Source organism: Pelophylax lessonae (assembly GCF_965119305.1).
Source record: "Pelophylax lessonae genome assembly, chromosome: 6".
NCBI classification, from domain to species: Eukaryota; Metazoa; Chordata; class Amphibia; order Anura; family Ranidae; genus Pelophylax; species Pelophylax lessonae.
In genome coordinates, this window is record NC_138773.1 from 192,419,597 (window position 1) to 192,437,175 (window position 17,579).

Sequence of the window (17,579 nt, forward strand, 5' to 3'; positions counted from 1 at the left end):
ACGATGCCTTTGTTATAGGACAGTTTTTGAAGTGCCTGTTGTCAGCATTGAGGTCAGGTTGTAGATAATATAGTTTTACATCTTGACAGTCAGCCTGGCACCATGACAGGTAGAGGATAAAAGTAAATAAAAATTAAGCAATTTGTGAAATTTAAGGCTGCATTATTATAACAATTCTGGGATGGAGATATTAGCTAAGAGGCCTATTTCTCACTGGCTACTTTAAACACCTGTTATCGTGTTTTGTTGACTGTTTTATAAGAAGTTACATTCACTAAATAGTGTGTGTCTTTTACAGGTGCATTCTGAAGGAACAATTGTATTTAAACTCATTCCTGTTGGTGATCGTACTGTGAGCAGTCACACAATGGTAAGAATGACATTCCAACTTTCTTTGGTGTAAATGTAATACATGTAATAGCAAAATTATATCAGAGTGAAAACTGTGCTGTTTTCATGAAACGTAGACTCCTGAAGCAGCAACTTAAAATCCTTTTAACATTTATTTAAATAAAAAAAGTTGCACTTACAACAAAGCACTTTAAAACTCACATGAATATTTTAAGGCGGCCAGCTCCATGTAGCAGCCTGTCCTTTTGGAATTAGCTGAACATGGTGACATCAGCAAGTCGCTCCACCCAACGCGTTTTTTCACACACTGACGTCGTCCTGGGCTTATAATTTTCATGCGAGTTTTAACCAGTTGCCATTTTACTGGGGCAAGGTGGCTTGGCTGCATGACCCAACGTAACTGTGTGTCGGTCACGTGTGGGGGTAGGGGGCACGCACCGTCCCCGCGATGTGCTGATTCAGTTCAGAGCCAATCAGTCATCAGGTCCCGGCCAATTATTTTTGGCCTGGACCTGGTGATCAGTTATGACCAATTGCAGAATGTCCTGTGCCTGTGTAGTGTAAAAACAGGCACAGGATATAATGCAATCTGCTCTTCCTGAATCCTTTTCGGTTCCAGCGTGAGAGGAGAGAACATCTACCATGAGTACACAAGCATTACACTAAGGGCTCTTTCACACAGCCCGTCCGTCGGACGGACTCCGTTTATCTCACCGGGAGATCGATCCGCCGATCCCCCGCTGAGCAGGAGGATGACAGCTGTTCTCTGCACTGTGTGCAGAGACACAGCTGTCAGTTCCCCATACATCTATATGTAGAATCGGATGGGAACGGACCGTAGATCCGTTCTCATCCGATCCCATCTGATCCGATCCACTGGACGGATGGAAAATAGGGTTTCCATCCGTTCAGATTTGACGGATCGGATGTCAGCGGACATGTCTCCGCTGACATCCGATGCCCCATAGGGATGCATGGGGAGACCGTTCAGATCCGTCAAAAAAACGGACAGGCGGATCTGAACGGTCCGCCTGTGTGAAAGAGCCCTAACACCAGTACACATAGGCACATATTTAACCCCCTGATCACTCCCCATCACAGTGTCCCTATATACAGTATACAGATAATTTACTGATCACTGTATTAGTGTCACTTGTAATGCAAATTAGTGTGACAGGCAGTTAGTGGTAGTCCCAGATAGGTTTAGGGTACCTGCCATATATTCCCTAATAAAGATTTAACCCCCTAATCACCCCCGTTAACCCCTTCATTGCCCTTTTACAGTGTCACTATTATAGTGTACAGATCTTTTTTCTGATCACTGTATTAGTGTCATGGGTGACGTCAGTTAGCATTAACATTAGTTAGCGTCAATGCAGGACAGAGTCAGATTGCCCGCCGCATATTAAGTAATACATTTTAACCCTTTGATTTCCAGTGACACACACACACTAAACACCTCCATTACTAGTATAGTGTCTGAACGGATCAATATCTTTGATCAGATCAGAACTACGTATACTATCGCCCCAATAGTTTAGAATAGTGTTCCCAAAACACAGCATTAGCAGGATCAGCTCGACACCTGCCAGCACCTGCATTTAGCCCCTCCACCCAGTCCCCAAGAAGTGCAGTAACAGCAGATTACTGTCACTTCCAATACATAGCACACTAAACCGCAGCATTAGCAGAGTCAGGCCTGATCTCTGCTAGCACTAGCAGTTAATTTTTTTGGTTCAAACAGTTCTTGACAACCAGATGTTTTTTTTTAATCTGTGAGTCACACTAAGTACTTATAAATTTATTGGCCAAAACGTCCAAACAGAGGTACACTAGTGAAGAGGCCTACACGATGCTGAGCATGACAGATGAGAGCGATGGGGAAGCCTCACTGTCAGAATCAAGCTCAGTATTTGAACCTATAGATAGCTTTGATGACGGAGTAGTGGTCCCTGCTAAGGTCAGGCATACCCAGCCCCGTTTCTTCTGTTGCTGAAGTGCAACAATCACAGGGTATGCAGCAGAGTGTCGATACTAGTGCCACTCAACCTTCTGGTGAACTGGCAAGCACCAGCGGCCTAGTACATTAAAACAGCACTGCAGTAACACTTGGTAACTTGCGAGTTCCATAAGTGCATTTGATGTTGGTGCAGCGGCTAGCACAAGCAGTGTCTCGCAGCCACCAAGAATTCGAAGACAGGCTGTAGAGCCCATAGTGTCCTTCCTGATGCGCTTGCAAATTCTGATTAGGAGCACACCACTTCTGCAGCAACCATACTTCCCCCATTCACTGGCAAACCCGGAATTGAGGCAAAAACAACTGATTTTACTCCCCTTGACTTTTATGAGCTGTTGTTCACGGAAGATCTGTACAGATCTATTGTGGACTAAAGCAATTTATATGCCAATCAATTTATCGCCGCAAATCCAAATTTGATCCTTGCCAGAGATTTTGCATGGAAGCGTATCGCTGTTTCCGAATTTAAATCCTTTCTGGGCCTATCCCTCATTATGGGCATTACTAAAAAAAATGGATTTTTGTAAAATCTTACCGTAAAATCCTTTTCTCTTAGCTCATTGACAGACGTAGTCCTCGGTGATACAGCACCTTCGGGTTATGTTGCCTCCGCAGGAGTAGGACTAGACAGGAAATAAAATGCTCTGGCCACACCCTTGGGGCAGTCCCCGAGGGTATATCCTCTCTCTCTCTGCCACAGCAAATCAGTTATGTCACAAAAGCAGTGTTTAGAGAATTTAACCCAACCCAACTCAAAAACAGAGGGGCGGGTACTACGTCTGTCAATGAGCTAAGAGAAAAGGATTTTACGGTAAGATTTTACAAAAATCCATTTTTCTCTATCGCTCATTGACAGACGTAGTCCTCGGTGATACAGCACCTTCGGGACGTCCCAGAGCAGTATCACAAATGAGGGGTGGGAAAATGGAAATCAAATCCAAATCTAGAAGGCCCAACCGGTGTCAACTAGAAGTTTACAATGCTCATCCTTAATGATGAGACTCAACAAAAAAAATTTTCAAACAGAAAAAAACCCTCGAGGTAGACCACCGGTCTCCTCAAATTGCGGCCTGCAAAACCTTGCGGCCAAATGAGGCATCCGCTGATGCCATCACATCAATTTTATAAAATTTTGTAAAGGTATGTACCGACGACCAGGTGGCCGCCTTACATACCTGGACCACTGACGCCTGATGACGAAAGGCCCAGGAAGTACTGAGCGCTCGAGTGGAGTGCGCCCTAACAGGGAACGGAGGACTCCGACCCTTAATAGAATAAGCCTGTACCACCGTCTGTCTAATCCATTTGGCAATAGTCGCGGCAGATGCAGGCAACCCCTTTCTGGGGCCATCCGTGATCACAAAAAGCGAATCCGTCTTACGGAACAATTCCGTAGCCTTCAGGTATACCCTGATTGCCCGAACCACATCCAAGGAATGCAACGCATGTTTCCGATGATGATTGGGCTGAGGACACAAGGAAGGTAGTACAATATCTTCATTCAGATGAAAATCTGAAACCACCTTTGGAAGAAAGGATGGCTTAGGATGAAGTACTACCTTATCCCTATGAATCACCAAGTATGGGGACTGGCATGATAATGCAGCCAGTTCTGACACCCTGCGTGCAGAAGTGATAGCCACCAAGAAGGCCACCTTCTGGGATAAAGTAAGCAAGGGAATCTCCCTGATGTTTTCAAAAGGAGGTTTCTGTAGAACCGACAAAACCAAATTAAGATCCCAGGGCGGTAAGGGCGCGCGGACTGGTGGAGCCAGGTGCCGCACCCCCTGGATGAAATTCCGCACCAAGGACTTGGTAGCTAAAGGTTTCTGAAAGAAGATTGCTAATGCTGAAACTTGACCCTTGATGGTGCTCAAGGCTAGTTTCTGCTCAACCCCTTTTTGCAAAAAGGCCAATATTCGAGTCACCGAATAGGTACGTGGAGGAAATCCTAAAGATTCGCACCACGCAATATAAGTCTTCCATGTGTGATAATAGACTCTGCTGGAAGTCGCTTTCCTTGCTTTAATAAGGGTAGGAATGACTGAAGCTGACAACCCTCTGTCCTTCAGTACTTGGGTCTCAATGGCCAGGCCATTAAAACCAGCGACTGTAAAGCACAATGGTAGATAGGTCCTCGAGACCGCAGATACTCCCTGAGACGTAGTTCCCACGGAACGTCCGCGACTAGCAAGTCCAAGTCGGCCAGGCCGGCTTGACGAGGCCAGCCTAGAATTTCTAGGACCACTGGCACTGACGGGATTTGAACCAGGCGTCCCTAGAGCTATCTGGCCCCGACCATCCGAGAAAGTCTGGTCGTTTTCTGTTCCCACACATTTATCCGACACCTGATTCCTATCTGGAACGGTGATCTCTCCTGGTTGAATCTCAGGGACCGAAGTCACCCGGCTAGAGGCTTCTTGGTCTGTCTGGTCAACCAGATCCGATTCCTGTGGGGAATTGAGACTAATCTTAGGAAAAGGTAAAGAAAAAGATCTGTTCAGGGAACGGTGACTACCGCTCCCTGTAGTACTTAAATGTTGGAAGGGAAGAATCGCACCGGTAGTAGTAGTCGATGCTCGATCTAATGTCCTGAATACCGGTGAAAACGTCCCCCCACCCTCAACCCGGGTGGGGGCGCACCTTCAGGCAGTGTAATCCTTTGCTTCGGGTTTGGCTGAGTCAGTCCTCTGTTTGTCCGACCAGCCTTTCTTGAACCCTCCTGGAGGAGTCTTGCCTTTCCCGCTTGTTCCAGCCGGGCGTGCGAACCCTTTATGGGCGGTAAAGAAAGGTCCTCGCTTGTTGCGAGGTCCCTTAGCTTTAGCAGCCTGTGGCAAGAAAGTGCTCTTGCCCCCAGTGGCATCCTTAATGATTTCATCTAGGGTGGCCCCAAATAGGCGATTCCCCTGAAAAGGGAGATTCGTCAAGGTCTTTTTGGAACCTAGGTCAGCTGACCAGCATTTTAACCACAGCACACGTCTGAGGATTACCGCTGACATAGATGCATGCCCTAATAGGGGGGTAGCATCCAAGGCAAACTGTAGCCCTTGTATAATCTGTTCCATCAAATCAGATGTTCCCTGGGGAATATCTTTTCCCCTAAGGTCTTGGCGTACCAATCTCGCCCATTCCGTTAGTGTCTGGGAAACTAGACCAATAACAATTACTGGTCTAAATGCTGACCCTATCAGGGAGAAGATAGTGCGGGACTCCGCTTCCATCTTTCGATCCACCGGATCCTTAAAGGACGAAGTGTCCTCCACTGGGATAACCGTGGCTTTATTCAGCCTGGAAATAGGTGGATCCACCACTGGTGGTACCGTCCATTTCTTAATGAGGGATTCCTCAAACGGATAGCGTCTAGCAATACGCTTGGAAATAGTAAAGGTACGCTTAGAATGCTCCCATTCTCCTTTAATTTTATTACCAAAACACTTGGGTACAGGAAAAACCTTCACCGTTTTGATGGGCTTGTTAGTACCAAAGGGAATCTCTGTTTCAGTTGCCTCTGCCGGTAAAACCTCAAGTCTTAAGGTTTCCCGCACCGCCACAACTAGTGCATCCACCAATGCTTCTTCCTGAATTATGGCGGAAGAATGAACGTCCTTCTCACTGTCTGAGGGAGCTTTACCTGAGATAACAGCCCTTGCAGAGGGACCTGCAGCTGCAGTGACCATCTCTGAATCTGAGTCAGAGGTGTCAGATGATATAGGGGTAGGCGGGGGTCGCTTTCTTGACCCCCGTCCCTGACAGGCCGCCTCCACCCGAGCCACCATAGACTCCAAAACTGCTGTAAATGCATCCATACTCTGTGCACCGGCGGGTCCCGTGGCCCCCTCGAGGGAAACAGGTGGGGGTACTTGTGTGGCAGGGTCCATGATTATTCCAGTAACTACCCGGAAAATTCAATCCAAACTTGAATAAAAAACTTTTTTTTTTTTTTCCAGACCCCCAGCGCCACAAAAGCCCCTCAGTGTTACCTGCTAGGGATCCCTATCGATCGAGAGCAGACTTGTATAAAGTACTCGAAATTTCTACTTGAGTAAAAGTACAAGTGCTCGATCAAAAAATTACTTGAGTAGAAGTGGAAGTGCTCGCAGAAAAAGTTACTTAAGTAGAAGTACTAAAGTATTCAACATTTTTTTTACTTAAGTATTGCAAGTAGTTTTTTCAAAAAATTTGCTACTTAAGTACTAAAAGTAAAAAGTACCAGTAGTTTTGAAAAAAAATTTCTACTCAAGTACTGAAAGTAGAAGTACAAGTACTGTGTTATGTAGTTATTAAAGAAATAAGTCAAAAGTTTGAACATCATATTGTTTTTATTATTTCAAATGATTTATTCAAATGATTAACCTGTGTTTGTTAGTAGTTTCTTGATGCACTTTAAGCGCTGTAGCACCATTTATTTGTTTGTTTCATATTTTCTTTTTATTGGAAAGATTTGGTATAGCAGCTTTTATTATACACAGCCTTTATTTTCGTATGCGCTGATTTACAAATGACATTATACACATTTTTTTGAGCTTTATGCAACCTGCCATCTACTGTTCTGGCACTGGTAATTTTTTTAAAAGTAACGAGTAACTATGCAGCACAAAAAAAAAATACTTGAGTAGTAGTATCAAAATCATCGAAAAAATGTAGTGAAGTAAAAGTAGAAGTAGGAGAAAAAAATTCTACTCTAGGAAAGTACAGATACCGCATTTCGGTACTTAAGTAGTTCTACTTCGTTACTATACATCTCTGATCGAGAGAGAGAGAGATAGACCCCCAGGCTCACCACTTGATGCTCAGAGTTCACTGCAACAGGTTACAGCACTGTCTCCACAAACAGGAAGTCTTTTGGCTGGCTGCCCGGGAAGAAAGGAGGCGGCTCCGCCCCTCTGCACGCCTTCCGGTGCCTCCCCTAGCTCCACGAGGTGTTTGAGTCACCTCAAACATGGCCACCCCCATGCTGCAGACACGAGGCTACGCCAAAATGGCGGCCTTGTGCGATCTATGGCGGTCTGTTACAGCATAGCGGCGTCCTGCAGAGTAACTAGGCATCGCAAAATCTTTCTCTCATGGAGATCAGCTTGAACGGCGGTACCGAACCCTGGCGGAACCGCGTGGCCGTCGGGAGACCTGCTTCAGCTGGAGGAATGACCTGGCAAGCCGCATACTTGTCCTGTGGCTTCTGACAGGTAGGATACTTCTAGTAACACAGTAAGATTCCAGTGCTGCCCCATATTACAATCATTTAAACATACTTTGTAATTAGATTGTCAGCTCCCAAACCAAGCCTGCTGGCTTTTTGTACACACAAATCACACTCAATATAGGGGGATCTGTGCTATGTTATAGGATAGAGGGGAACCCATCCTTACCATTACAGAGAGGGGCCCGCGTTCACCACAAGACCCGTCAGGGGGAAAAGGGGAACATACTACTCACCATACCGGAACCAGGCGGGCGCCAACTCCTGACAGTACCCCTCTCCACCGAAGTTGGAGGGCTGTCAACCAATACGGACGCCGTGACTCATGGTCCTTGGCGTTTCAGCGAGACGTTTAACTCGCAGGGTCAGTCCCCTCCAGTGGGACTATGTCGCGGCCGACCCAGCGCGGAGCTATGGCCTGCACGCGCTTGTAGGCTGAACTGGGGTGACCACTGGATCTCAACATCCCGCCCGTCGCCCAGTTCAGCTTTCTTGCTTGAAGATCTCACAGGAACACTGGAGAAAAAAAGCTGTCTAAAAAAAATCTTTTCTAAGAAAAAAATCCTGCCAGGACCGAAGATCCCAGCAAGGTATCTAGGTCCTTACTCCTGACTAGACAGAAAAAAACTGATTTGCTGTGGCAGAGAGAGAGAGGATATACCCTCGGGGACTGCCCCTAGGGTGTGGCCAGAGCATTTTATTTCCTGTCTAGTCCTACTCCTGCGGAGGCAACATAACCCGAAGGTGCTGTATCACCGAGGACTACGTCTGTCAATGAGCGATAGAGAAAGTGAGTTGCGGTCATTTTGGTCCAAAATTGGTTCCAATTCATCATATGCCCGTGTTCTCTGCTGCCATGGCCAGGACTAGATACAAGCAAATCTTGCAGTTCATGCATTTCAATGATAATGAACTCTGCCGTCCTCAGGGTGATCCTGGATATGACCGGCTCCACAACATTCTGCCCCTCGTAATTCACTTCAACCAAAAATTTACAGCCTTGTATATGCCCCAACAAGCTTTCTGCATTGATGAGTCCCTGATTACATTTTCTGGCCGCCTTGTTTTCAAACAGTTTCTCCCCAGCAAGTGTGCCAGATATGGGGTTAAGATGTATAAGCTCTGTGACAGGGAAACAGGCTATACATGTAGTTTCCAGATTTGCGGGGGAAAAGATAGCAATGTGGAGCCCCCCAACCATCCTGACTACATGGGGAGCAGCCGCAAGATTGTTTGGGACTTGGTGTCACCCTTATTCAGAAAGGGGTACCATTTATACATGGACAATTATTACACAAGCGTGCCACTTTTTAGTCACCTTTTTACTTCTGGAATTGCCGCATGTGGCATCATGCAACCTAATTGCTGGAGCTTCCCCCAATCGCTTGTAGATTTCCGACTTAGACCGGGGGAGAGAGCCTGCTTGAAGTGTAATAAATTGCTTGCAGTGAAATGCATTGAGAAGATTACTACTCTCTGCATTAGACTTAGTATTGAAGTGTGTCTCTTGGGATTGGTAGATACTGTAGCTCCAAAGAGAGTAATTTGTTATTTTTCTATGCTAGGAAAATGATAGTGTTCTCTTGGAAAAAGCCTACACTCCCTGCCATCCAGGCATGGAAGGCGCTTGTAAATAAAGCACTTCCCTTTTATAAGGCTACCTATGCCAGTAGGGGTATATCCAATAAATCTGAGAAGGTGTGGGGGCGGATGGACAAAGAGCACCTCTACAGTGTCTGATTAATATTGGAGTAGTTGGAAAGCCTTTGCTACTGTTCATGATAAATATTGTTTTGACTGGATAAATATGTATCTAGAGTTATGTTCAATGTATATGCGTTGGATCTGGTGTTGTTCAATTAAATTATTGTCAGCTCCAGTGTTGTCTCCTTGGTGTGGCAATTTTTTAAGGAGACCACTGATGTCGGGATAAGGAATTACAGAGTATATTTATGTCATACGTACCTGTAAAAGATATGAAAGATGTATTGTTCCTCTACTCACATTTAACCTCTGAGCTGTACTGTGTGCCTTTGTGCTGAACGCAAGCATTGGTCTGGTGTCATATGTAAACAGCAATTGCACCATGCATGTGAGGTATTGCTGGGAACGTCAGATTGAGGGCAGTAATTCTTGCAGTAGACCTTCTCTTTAAATCTAAAGTGGTAACCTGTAAAGGCTTTTAAAGGCTTTTAAAAATGTACGTAGTTTGGGTACAGCATTGCATGACTGCACAATTACCAGTTAAAATCACGCAGTGCCAAATTGCAAAAAATGGCCTGGTCTTTAAGGGGGTAAAACCTTCCAGTCCTTAAGTGGTTAAAGTGCTTTGTTGTGCAACTTTTTTATTTAAATAAATGCTAAAAGGATTTAATGCCATGGCAAATTTTATCTTTTTTTGGATCTTGTACAACTGAGTCTCCCTAAGTGGCAAATTCCTTACTTCATCAAGTCTACCCGGATGGATAGAAGCCCTGCCTGGGTTTTGAGCCACAAGCCATATAGACCTTCCTTAATAGGAGGTCAGCTTAAAGTGATTGTAAAGTCTTGTTTTTTTTTTCTTTTTAAATAACAAACATATTATACTTACCTACGCTGTGCATTGGTTTTGCACAGGGCAGCCCAGGTCTTCCTGTTCTCAGGTCCCTTTTCGCTGCTCCTGACCTCTCCCTCCTGTCAAGTGCCCCCACAACAAGCAGCTTGCTATGGGGGCACCCAAGCCATGCTGCAGCTCCATGTGTCCATTCAGACATGGAGCTGAGGTTTGGCCATGCCCTCTCTCTCTCTCCTGATTAGCTAACTGATTTGATTGACAGCCGCGGGAGCCAATAGCGCCATGGCTGTGTCTCAGCCAATCGGGAGAGAACGGCGGAGGGACTTGTGGACATCGCTGGACAGAGATGGGGCTAAGGTAAGTCTTAGGGGGTACTGGGAAGGAGTTACAGTTAAGGCTTATCTTGTCATATACTTTCAGGATATAATATATTTTGGGCATTTTTTAAATAGATACAGAAAAGAAGAGTAATCTGTAGGAAATCATGCCAACCAATCTCAAGTCAGTTTATAACAATTTATCTACAAATAAAATATCTTTTTTTTATTTCTGACACTATTACCTTGTGCTTCTAATGTTTTCCTATAAAATTAGCTGATGGTGCAACCACTAAAGATGGTTCTAAATTGAAATGCTATGCTATGACTATATTATTGACCTGTAAGTGTTAATGGGCGGATAAAGGATGGGACAGCTGCTTTGAGGGTAGAAAATTTTTAAATGTTTACTTTTAATTTCAATACTTTCAAACTCTACATTCAATATTTGCACACCAGCTAGATTAATACAGAATGCTTGTATTTTATCAGGGTTAAAATAAAACTCAATTCAACTCTGGATTCATAACCTTTTTTTTTTTTCTTTTTTATGCTGAGGTACTCTTTTAACATTTTTATTTTCTTGTCTTCCTGTAATTCCCTCTTTTTTTGGAAACCTCTGGACAATGACATCCAGAACTAAGGAAGGAGGAGTGTATGGGATGCTGAGAGTCAGAGGCGTCAGGGCCCTGGTGCAAGAAACCATGAAGGGCCCCCCGGACCTCTGGCTGGGGCCCTTCCCTTCAAGCCTCGGGCTCTTCCCACTGATCCTGGGGCTCTTTACTCTCATTGCTGGGCCCTTTATTACGGTCCAGCTGTGGGACCCTTTCACAAGTTCTGCAGTGGGCCCCCTTCCTGCCATCTTGGGGCCTCCCCACGGTGGTGGAAGGCCAGGGCCCAGTCGCAAGTGTGACCTTTGCGATCCTGGAAGTTCACCCACTGGTGTCAGTACTTTTTATTGTTTGATACTTTAATTTTATTATTTTTATCATTTTATTTAATTTTTTTTACAATGTCACCGACTATGACTCTGTCCATTCAGAAAAGGAAGGAGCTGGTAAATTACATATCTACCGGCCCCTTCCTGGTTCTCTATTGTGCCACATCCCCTGCAGCAGCCAGCAGAAGAGGGGAGGGAGCACAGTGGGGGGGGGGGGGGACCAGATAGCACACAGGGGTCCAGAGAAAGCAGAACACAAGTGAACTGGATAGGAGTAGTGGCGGGGACAGCATACATAGGAACCAATCTCCTCCATTTTCTTCCTGCAGCTACAGGAGGAAAAAGGAGGACAGTGATTTCTCTACATGCTGCCCCCGCCGCCCCTCCTATCCAGGTGTACAGGGGAGCCGTACAGACCCCCTGGAGCATGGGGCCGGTTGCAATTGCAACCCCTGTAGTTACGCCCCTGCTGATAGTAGTTATATTATACGACTCCCTTTGGTTTAGTTAATTTATAGCTATTTGGTCATCTTCTTTTTCTCTGCAGGCTGTTTTTTAGTGGACTGTAAAAGCAAGTGGTCCATTTAAAACAATGACAGGGGTGGTGACAAAAGTTATTTGTACAGAAGGGTTTCAATATTTCCATGTGTCTAGCTCAGGGGTCCCCAAACATTTTATCAACGTTCACTAAATAAACTCTCCCACAGCTAAGTAACCCCCCAACCCAGCCACTTACTTATGATAGTTCCAGATCTGAGGCCTCCTCCTTTGTTTACAGTCTGTTCTGACAAGAAACCTTGCAATGATGGCTAGTCAATATCATGACTGTAGATCTTTGGTACATGGCTTTACTGAAATCAAGGGAAAGTCTGCTGCAGGCTTGGTCAGCACCCCTGAGATTTTCTCCAGAACAGGCTATACACCAGAGAAGGCCTTAAATCTGAAGCCAAGGTAAGTAAGCAGCTGGGAAGGTAGGGAATTGGGGGGGGGGGGGGGTTCAAGGTGGTGAAAGTGGTAAAGTTGAAAAAAGATGTTATATGTCATAAATTTCAGATTTATGTTTTACTTGTATTGCCTTTTTTTGATTTCAGCTATTTGTCCGAGCCATGGCAGATTACTGGCCTCAGCAGGATCCAGCTATTCCCTGTGCTGATGCTGGTTTACCTTTCAAAAGAGGGGAAATCTTGCAAATAGTTGACCAGAGTGACTCCATGTGGTGGCAAGCAAGGAAAGCCTCAGATCTCAGTAGGTGTGCAGGCCTCATCCCATCTAACCACCTTCTCAAAAGGTAATTGCTGCAATGTTCACTGCTAGAAAAGTAATATCTGTCACCGCATTACATTTTTCTTGAAAGATTATTGAATAGTATTTAAATACAAACCCGATTCTAAAAAAGTTGGGACACTGTACAAATTGTGAATAAAAACAGATTTCAATGATGTGGAAGTTTCAAATTTCAATATTTTATTTAGAATACAACATAGATGACATCAAATGTTTAAACTGAGAAAATGTAATTAAGGGAAAAATAAATTGATTTTAAATTTTATGGCATCGACACATCTCAAAAAAGTTGGGACAAGGCCATGTTTACCACTGTGTGGCATGCCCTCTTCATTTTATAACAGTCTGCAAATGTCTGGGGACTGAGGAGACAAGTTGCCCAAGTTTAGGAATAGGAATGTTGTCCCATTCTTGTCTAATACAGGTTTTTAGTTGCTCAACTGCCTTAGGTCTTCTTTGTTGCATCTTCCTCTTTATGATGTGCCAAATTTTTCTATGGGTGAAGGATCTGGACTGCAGGCTGGCCATTTCAGTACCCGGATCCTTCTTCTATGCAGCCATGATGTTGTAATTGATGCAGTATGTGGCCTGGCATTGTCATGTTGGAAAATGCAAGGTCTTCCCTGCAAGAGACAACGTCTAGATGGGAGCATATGTTGTTCTAGAACTTAGATATACCTTTCAGAATTGATGGTGCCTTTCCAGATGTGTAAACTGCCCATGCCACACGCACTCATGCAACCTTCTGAACTGGGCGCTGATAACAACTTGGGTTGTCCTTGTCCTCTTTAGTCCGGATGACATGGCGTCCCAGTTTTCCAAAAAGAACTTCAAATTTTGATTCGTCTGACCACAGAACAGTTTTCCACTTTGCCACAGTCCATTTTAAATGAGCCTTGGCCCAGAGAAAACGCCTGCGCTTCTTGATCATGTTTAGATTTGGCTTCTTTTTTGGCCTATCGAGTTTTAGCTGGCAACGGCGAATGGCACGGGGGGTTATGTTCACCGACAATGTTTTCTGGAAGTATTCCTGAGCCCATGTTGTGATTTCCATTACGGTAGCATTCCTGTATGTGATGCAGTGCCGTCTAAGGGCCCGAAGATCACGGGCATCCAGTATGGTTTTCCGGCCTTGACCCTTACGCACAGAGATTGTTCCAGATTCTCTGAATCTTTGGATGATATTATGCACTGTAGATGATGATAACTTCAAACTCTTTGCAATTTTTATCTGAGAAACTCCTTTCTGATATTGCTCTACTATTTTTTGCCGCAGCTTTGGGGGAATTGGTGATCCTCTGCACATCTTGACTTCTGAGGGACACTGCCACGCTGAGAGGCTCTTTTTATACCCAATCATGTTGCCAATTGACCGAATAAGTTGCAAATTGGTCCTCCAGCTGTTCCTTATATGTACATTTAACTTTTACGGCCTCCTATTGCTACCTGTCCCAACTTTTTTGGAATGTGTAGCTCTCATGAAATCCAAAATGAGCCAATATTTGGCATGACATTTCAAAATGTCTCACTTTCAACATTTGATATGTTATCTATATTATATTGTGAATAAAATATAAGTTTATAAGATTTGTAAATTAGTCCATTCCTTTTTTTACTCACAATTTGTACAGTGTCCCAACTTTTTTGGAATTGGGTTTGTAGTATCATAAGAAAGGTTACAGTGTAGCCATTTTGGGAATTTAAAATATACGTTATTCATGTTCCAGGAAACAACGAGAATTTTGGTGGTCCCAGCCCTTCATGACTCACTCTTGTCTTAAAGCATCACAATGTGAGTATATCCCTGTCTCTTGGCTGCCACTTTCCCACAAACATAAATTCTTGCTACAATCAAAGGTAGAGCTGCTTGGGGTATCAGATTATGGGTATGCTAAAATGTTCTGCAATTTAGTGCTTAATAAAGTACATAAATTTTAGCTCTGCAACCCTTTAGACTTTATTTTAAAGCAGTGGAAAACTTGTATTGCTCTCAGAAAGGGTTTCCTTTAATAGTATTAGTTTATTCATATTTAGTACATACCCCCTGTATCTGTAAGCATTGTTTTAGTTTATGTCCCTTTTTGCAAAGGGTGTATCACTCTTTTTCAGTGTATCAGTGTATTCAGTGAAATGCCTCACAAACCCATTTCATAAGGAAGACAAATATATCTGTGTACACTTACCCTTATGAATGACCCAATAAAAATGACGCAGGCTGATGGACTGAAAACAGCCTACAGTTATTCCACCAATGTATAGGATCATTGTATAATGTTAAAAGTCCACCCTTTTCTAAAAGTAGGTTGAGACAACTTGGGGGTTGTTTAAAGCCCCGTACACACGTACCGATCGTCGGCGAACGATCGGCCGTCTTTTGTCCCCGGGCTGTCAGTGTCTGTTGAAAAGTGCAAAGACAGCACAAGAATTTTGTCCGCCGACTACAGCCGACTGCAGAAGTGATGTCATGTAATGGTTAACTTTCCCTGTGTTTTTTCTTTTCTGAGCATGCCCAGTCTTGCAAATCTGCGGTCTGTCGGTCGAATTCTGTACTGACTGGCGAACAATCGGCCGCTCTGGTGTCGGCATACAAAAATTTTAATGCTTGCATGACAGATTCTTGTCGGCAGAATGTGCGCTGACGGCTGTCGGAGGCATCATACTAACAAGCCTACAATCGTCAGATCGGTCGTCGGCCGAAGCTTTTCGGCCGACGATCGGTACGTGTGTACGGGCCTTTACTCAAATGTAGTGCTTGCCAGTGAGTTCAGTCAATACCAGATATGCCTTTTCAGGGCTTTTTCTGCCCATTTTTATTTAAGTTCACAGCAGTCAGTATACCTCACAGGGGTTTCCACCATAATACAAATTGAACATGTTCAGCCTCCTGGCTCTCTTTGACAGCACCGTTGCTCAGGCCTTGTGCCTCAGTCCTCTGACCATCTAACACAAGTTCTGGACTTTGGAATGATGTAGTGGAGAGAGAGCTGCATATAAACAGGTACAACCTATGTAGGAGGATGTTTCATCTCTGTGTAGCATCTGAGACCACTTTACTGTGGATATGTCAGGATTTACAACCACTTTAAGTTCTGATTCCTGTGCTCCACTGCTGTTCATGAAGCCCCTTGGCTATTGGACAACCAAATCATAACCTTTGGCTAGACCCTAGCTACATTTCTGCTCTACACCTTGGTATCTGACCATCTAAGTAGAAAAAAAACAAATATAAAAAGTGTCAATGTGTCCTGTCCATGGGCAGTGGGTCCACCAAAATCAAAAAAAAGAAAAGTAATGTCAGTCCCTTGATGCTCTTCACAAGAGAGCCTGTTGTAAAGAGAACGGAAACTTTCATAAGCTTAATGTCATTATAGCATATAAAGACAAAGCTTCAGCCAAAACTGCTTTTTTGTTGCTGTGTCTGTACCCGTTGAAGAGATTTCTGGACACTTTTTATCCCTCTGGTCCCCTGTCACCTTGACAGAAACCTCCCCAATAAATCATGGACGGCAATGAAAACCTTCCCCACTCTATCCAAGCAAAACAAAAATGTTTTGGCTGGTGATGAGCTTTAAAATAATAACCCCGTAAGCCAAAATAAAACCAGGTAAGTCAAAGACCTACATGATATTCCTACTTCAACATCCATGTAAAAGTGTTAGGGCCCACAAGCTTCACCTTTAACTTGAGTCCAAATTTTGGTAAACCTATGCTTTACCCATGCACAACAAGCTATAGCAGCCAAGAGTTGATCTAATAGCACTGTGACTGACATGAACGAAGAGTTCTGGGGCATTAGAACATTGAAAATTTCAGGTCAGAACATCTACCTCTTTCATGCATGAGGATCAGCCTGCACGTGCCATTGTTTTAAGCCACAAATAACCATTTATAGGTCTGTTTGCCCTTATTGATTAAGATTGAAGTCAGGTGGTTTCTGTGGGCTATCAAGTTATTACTCCTTGCTATCTCATATTTATTAAGCCTTTTAGGTTGCTTTGAAGTGGAATGTAATGGAAATATTTTTTGATCCATAGTAGTTCTTTCTTTTATTCTATGTATATTAATAAAACATAAAACATAAAAATCAAAACGAATGACAGATTGCAAAAAGAGGTAGGACAAACCCCCAAATATTATTCAAATATAATATTAGTAAAAAAGGTCTGGTCTGAGCATGTAGGCCCTTTACAAAACATTCTAGAGTGGTTGACTGGGGACAAAGAGAAGGCACATTTATTAAATACCTTCTTCAGCTCTGTGCATACAAAGGAGCATAGGGGAGCTCATTACCATAATGAGGATGGTATTGACACAGCCCCAGATGATCCACAATGGCTCAAAATGTATACGTTCCAGAAATATTTAGACAGAATAAAGGTGAAAAAAGCACCTGGACCAGATGGCATGCACCCACATATCCTAAAAGAATTGAGCTCTCTCATTTTAAATTCTTTCTAATTTTTAGGGACACTTTTAATGACTGGAATAGTAACCCCTGGATTGGCGTTAATGTGGTGCCTAGATTTAAAAAGGGATCAAAGTCTTTACCAAGTAACTATAGACCTGTTAGTTTAACTTCTATAGTTAAGAAGATACTTGAGTTTAATAAAAGACCACATAGATGAGTTTTTGCTGGAAAAAAAGATTTTAAGCAACAGACAGCATGGATTCATGAAAGACAGAAGTTGTCACACAAATCTGATTTTGTTTTATAAGGAGATAAGTAAAACCTTAGACAAAGGAATACAAAGTTAAACAGACCACTCCAGTGCACAACAAGTTCCAGCCCTCAATGGCCTGAACCAGGATACCAATGGAATGCAGATGTAGACCAATGGCCGTGCAACAGAATCCTGCAGCTCGCAGAAAAAGGGCTGGGAAGATCCAAAGGGCTCGAACAACAAAATGGAACCGCAGCA

At 43.8% G+C, this 17,579-nt stretch overlaps 1 protein-coding gene across 1 annotated transcript in view; it reads left to right on the forward strand.

Annotated features, from left to right (window-relative positions):
- The window catches only part of MPP4 (MAGUK p55 scaffold protein 4), an 85,955-nt gene that overhangs the window by 32,797 nt on the left and 35,579 nt on the right, over positions 1–17,579 (forward strand). Inside the window, exons 9-11 of the mRNA XM_082260577.1 lie at positions 299–370; positions 12,468–12,664; positions 14,388–14,452. Coding sequence (XP_082116703.1) covers positions 299–370; positions 12,468–12,664; positions 14,388–14,452 — 334 coding nt within the window. The remainder of the gene's footprint in view (positions 1–298; positions 371–12,467; positions 12,665–14,387; positions 14,453–17,579) is intronic.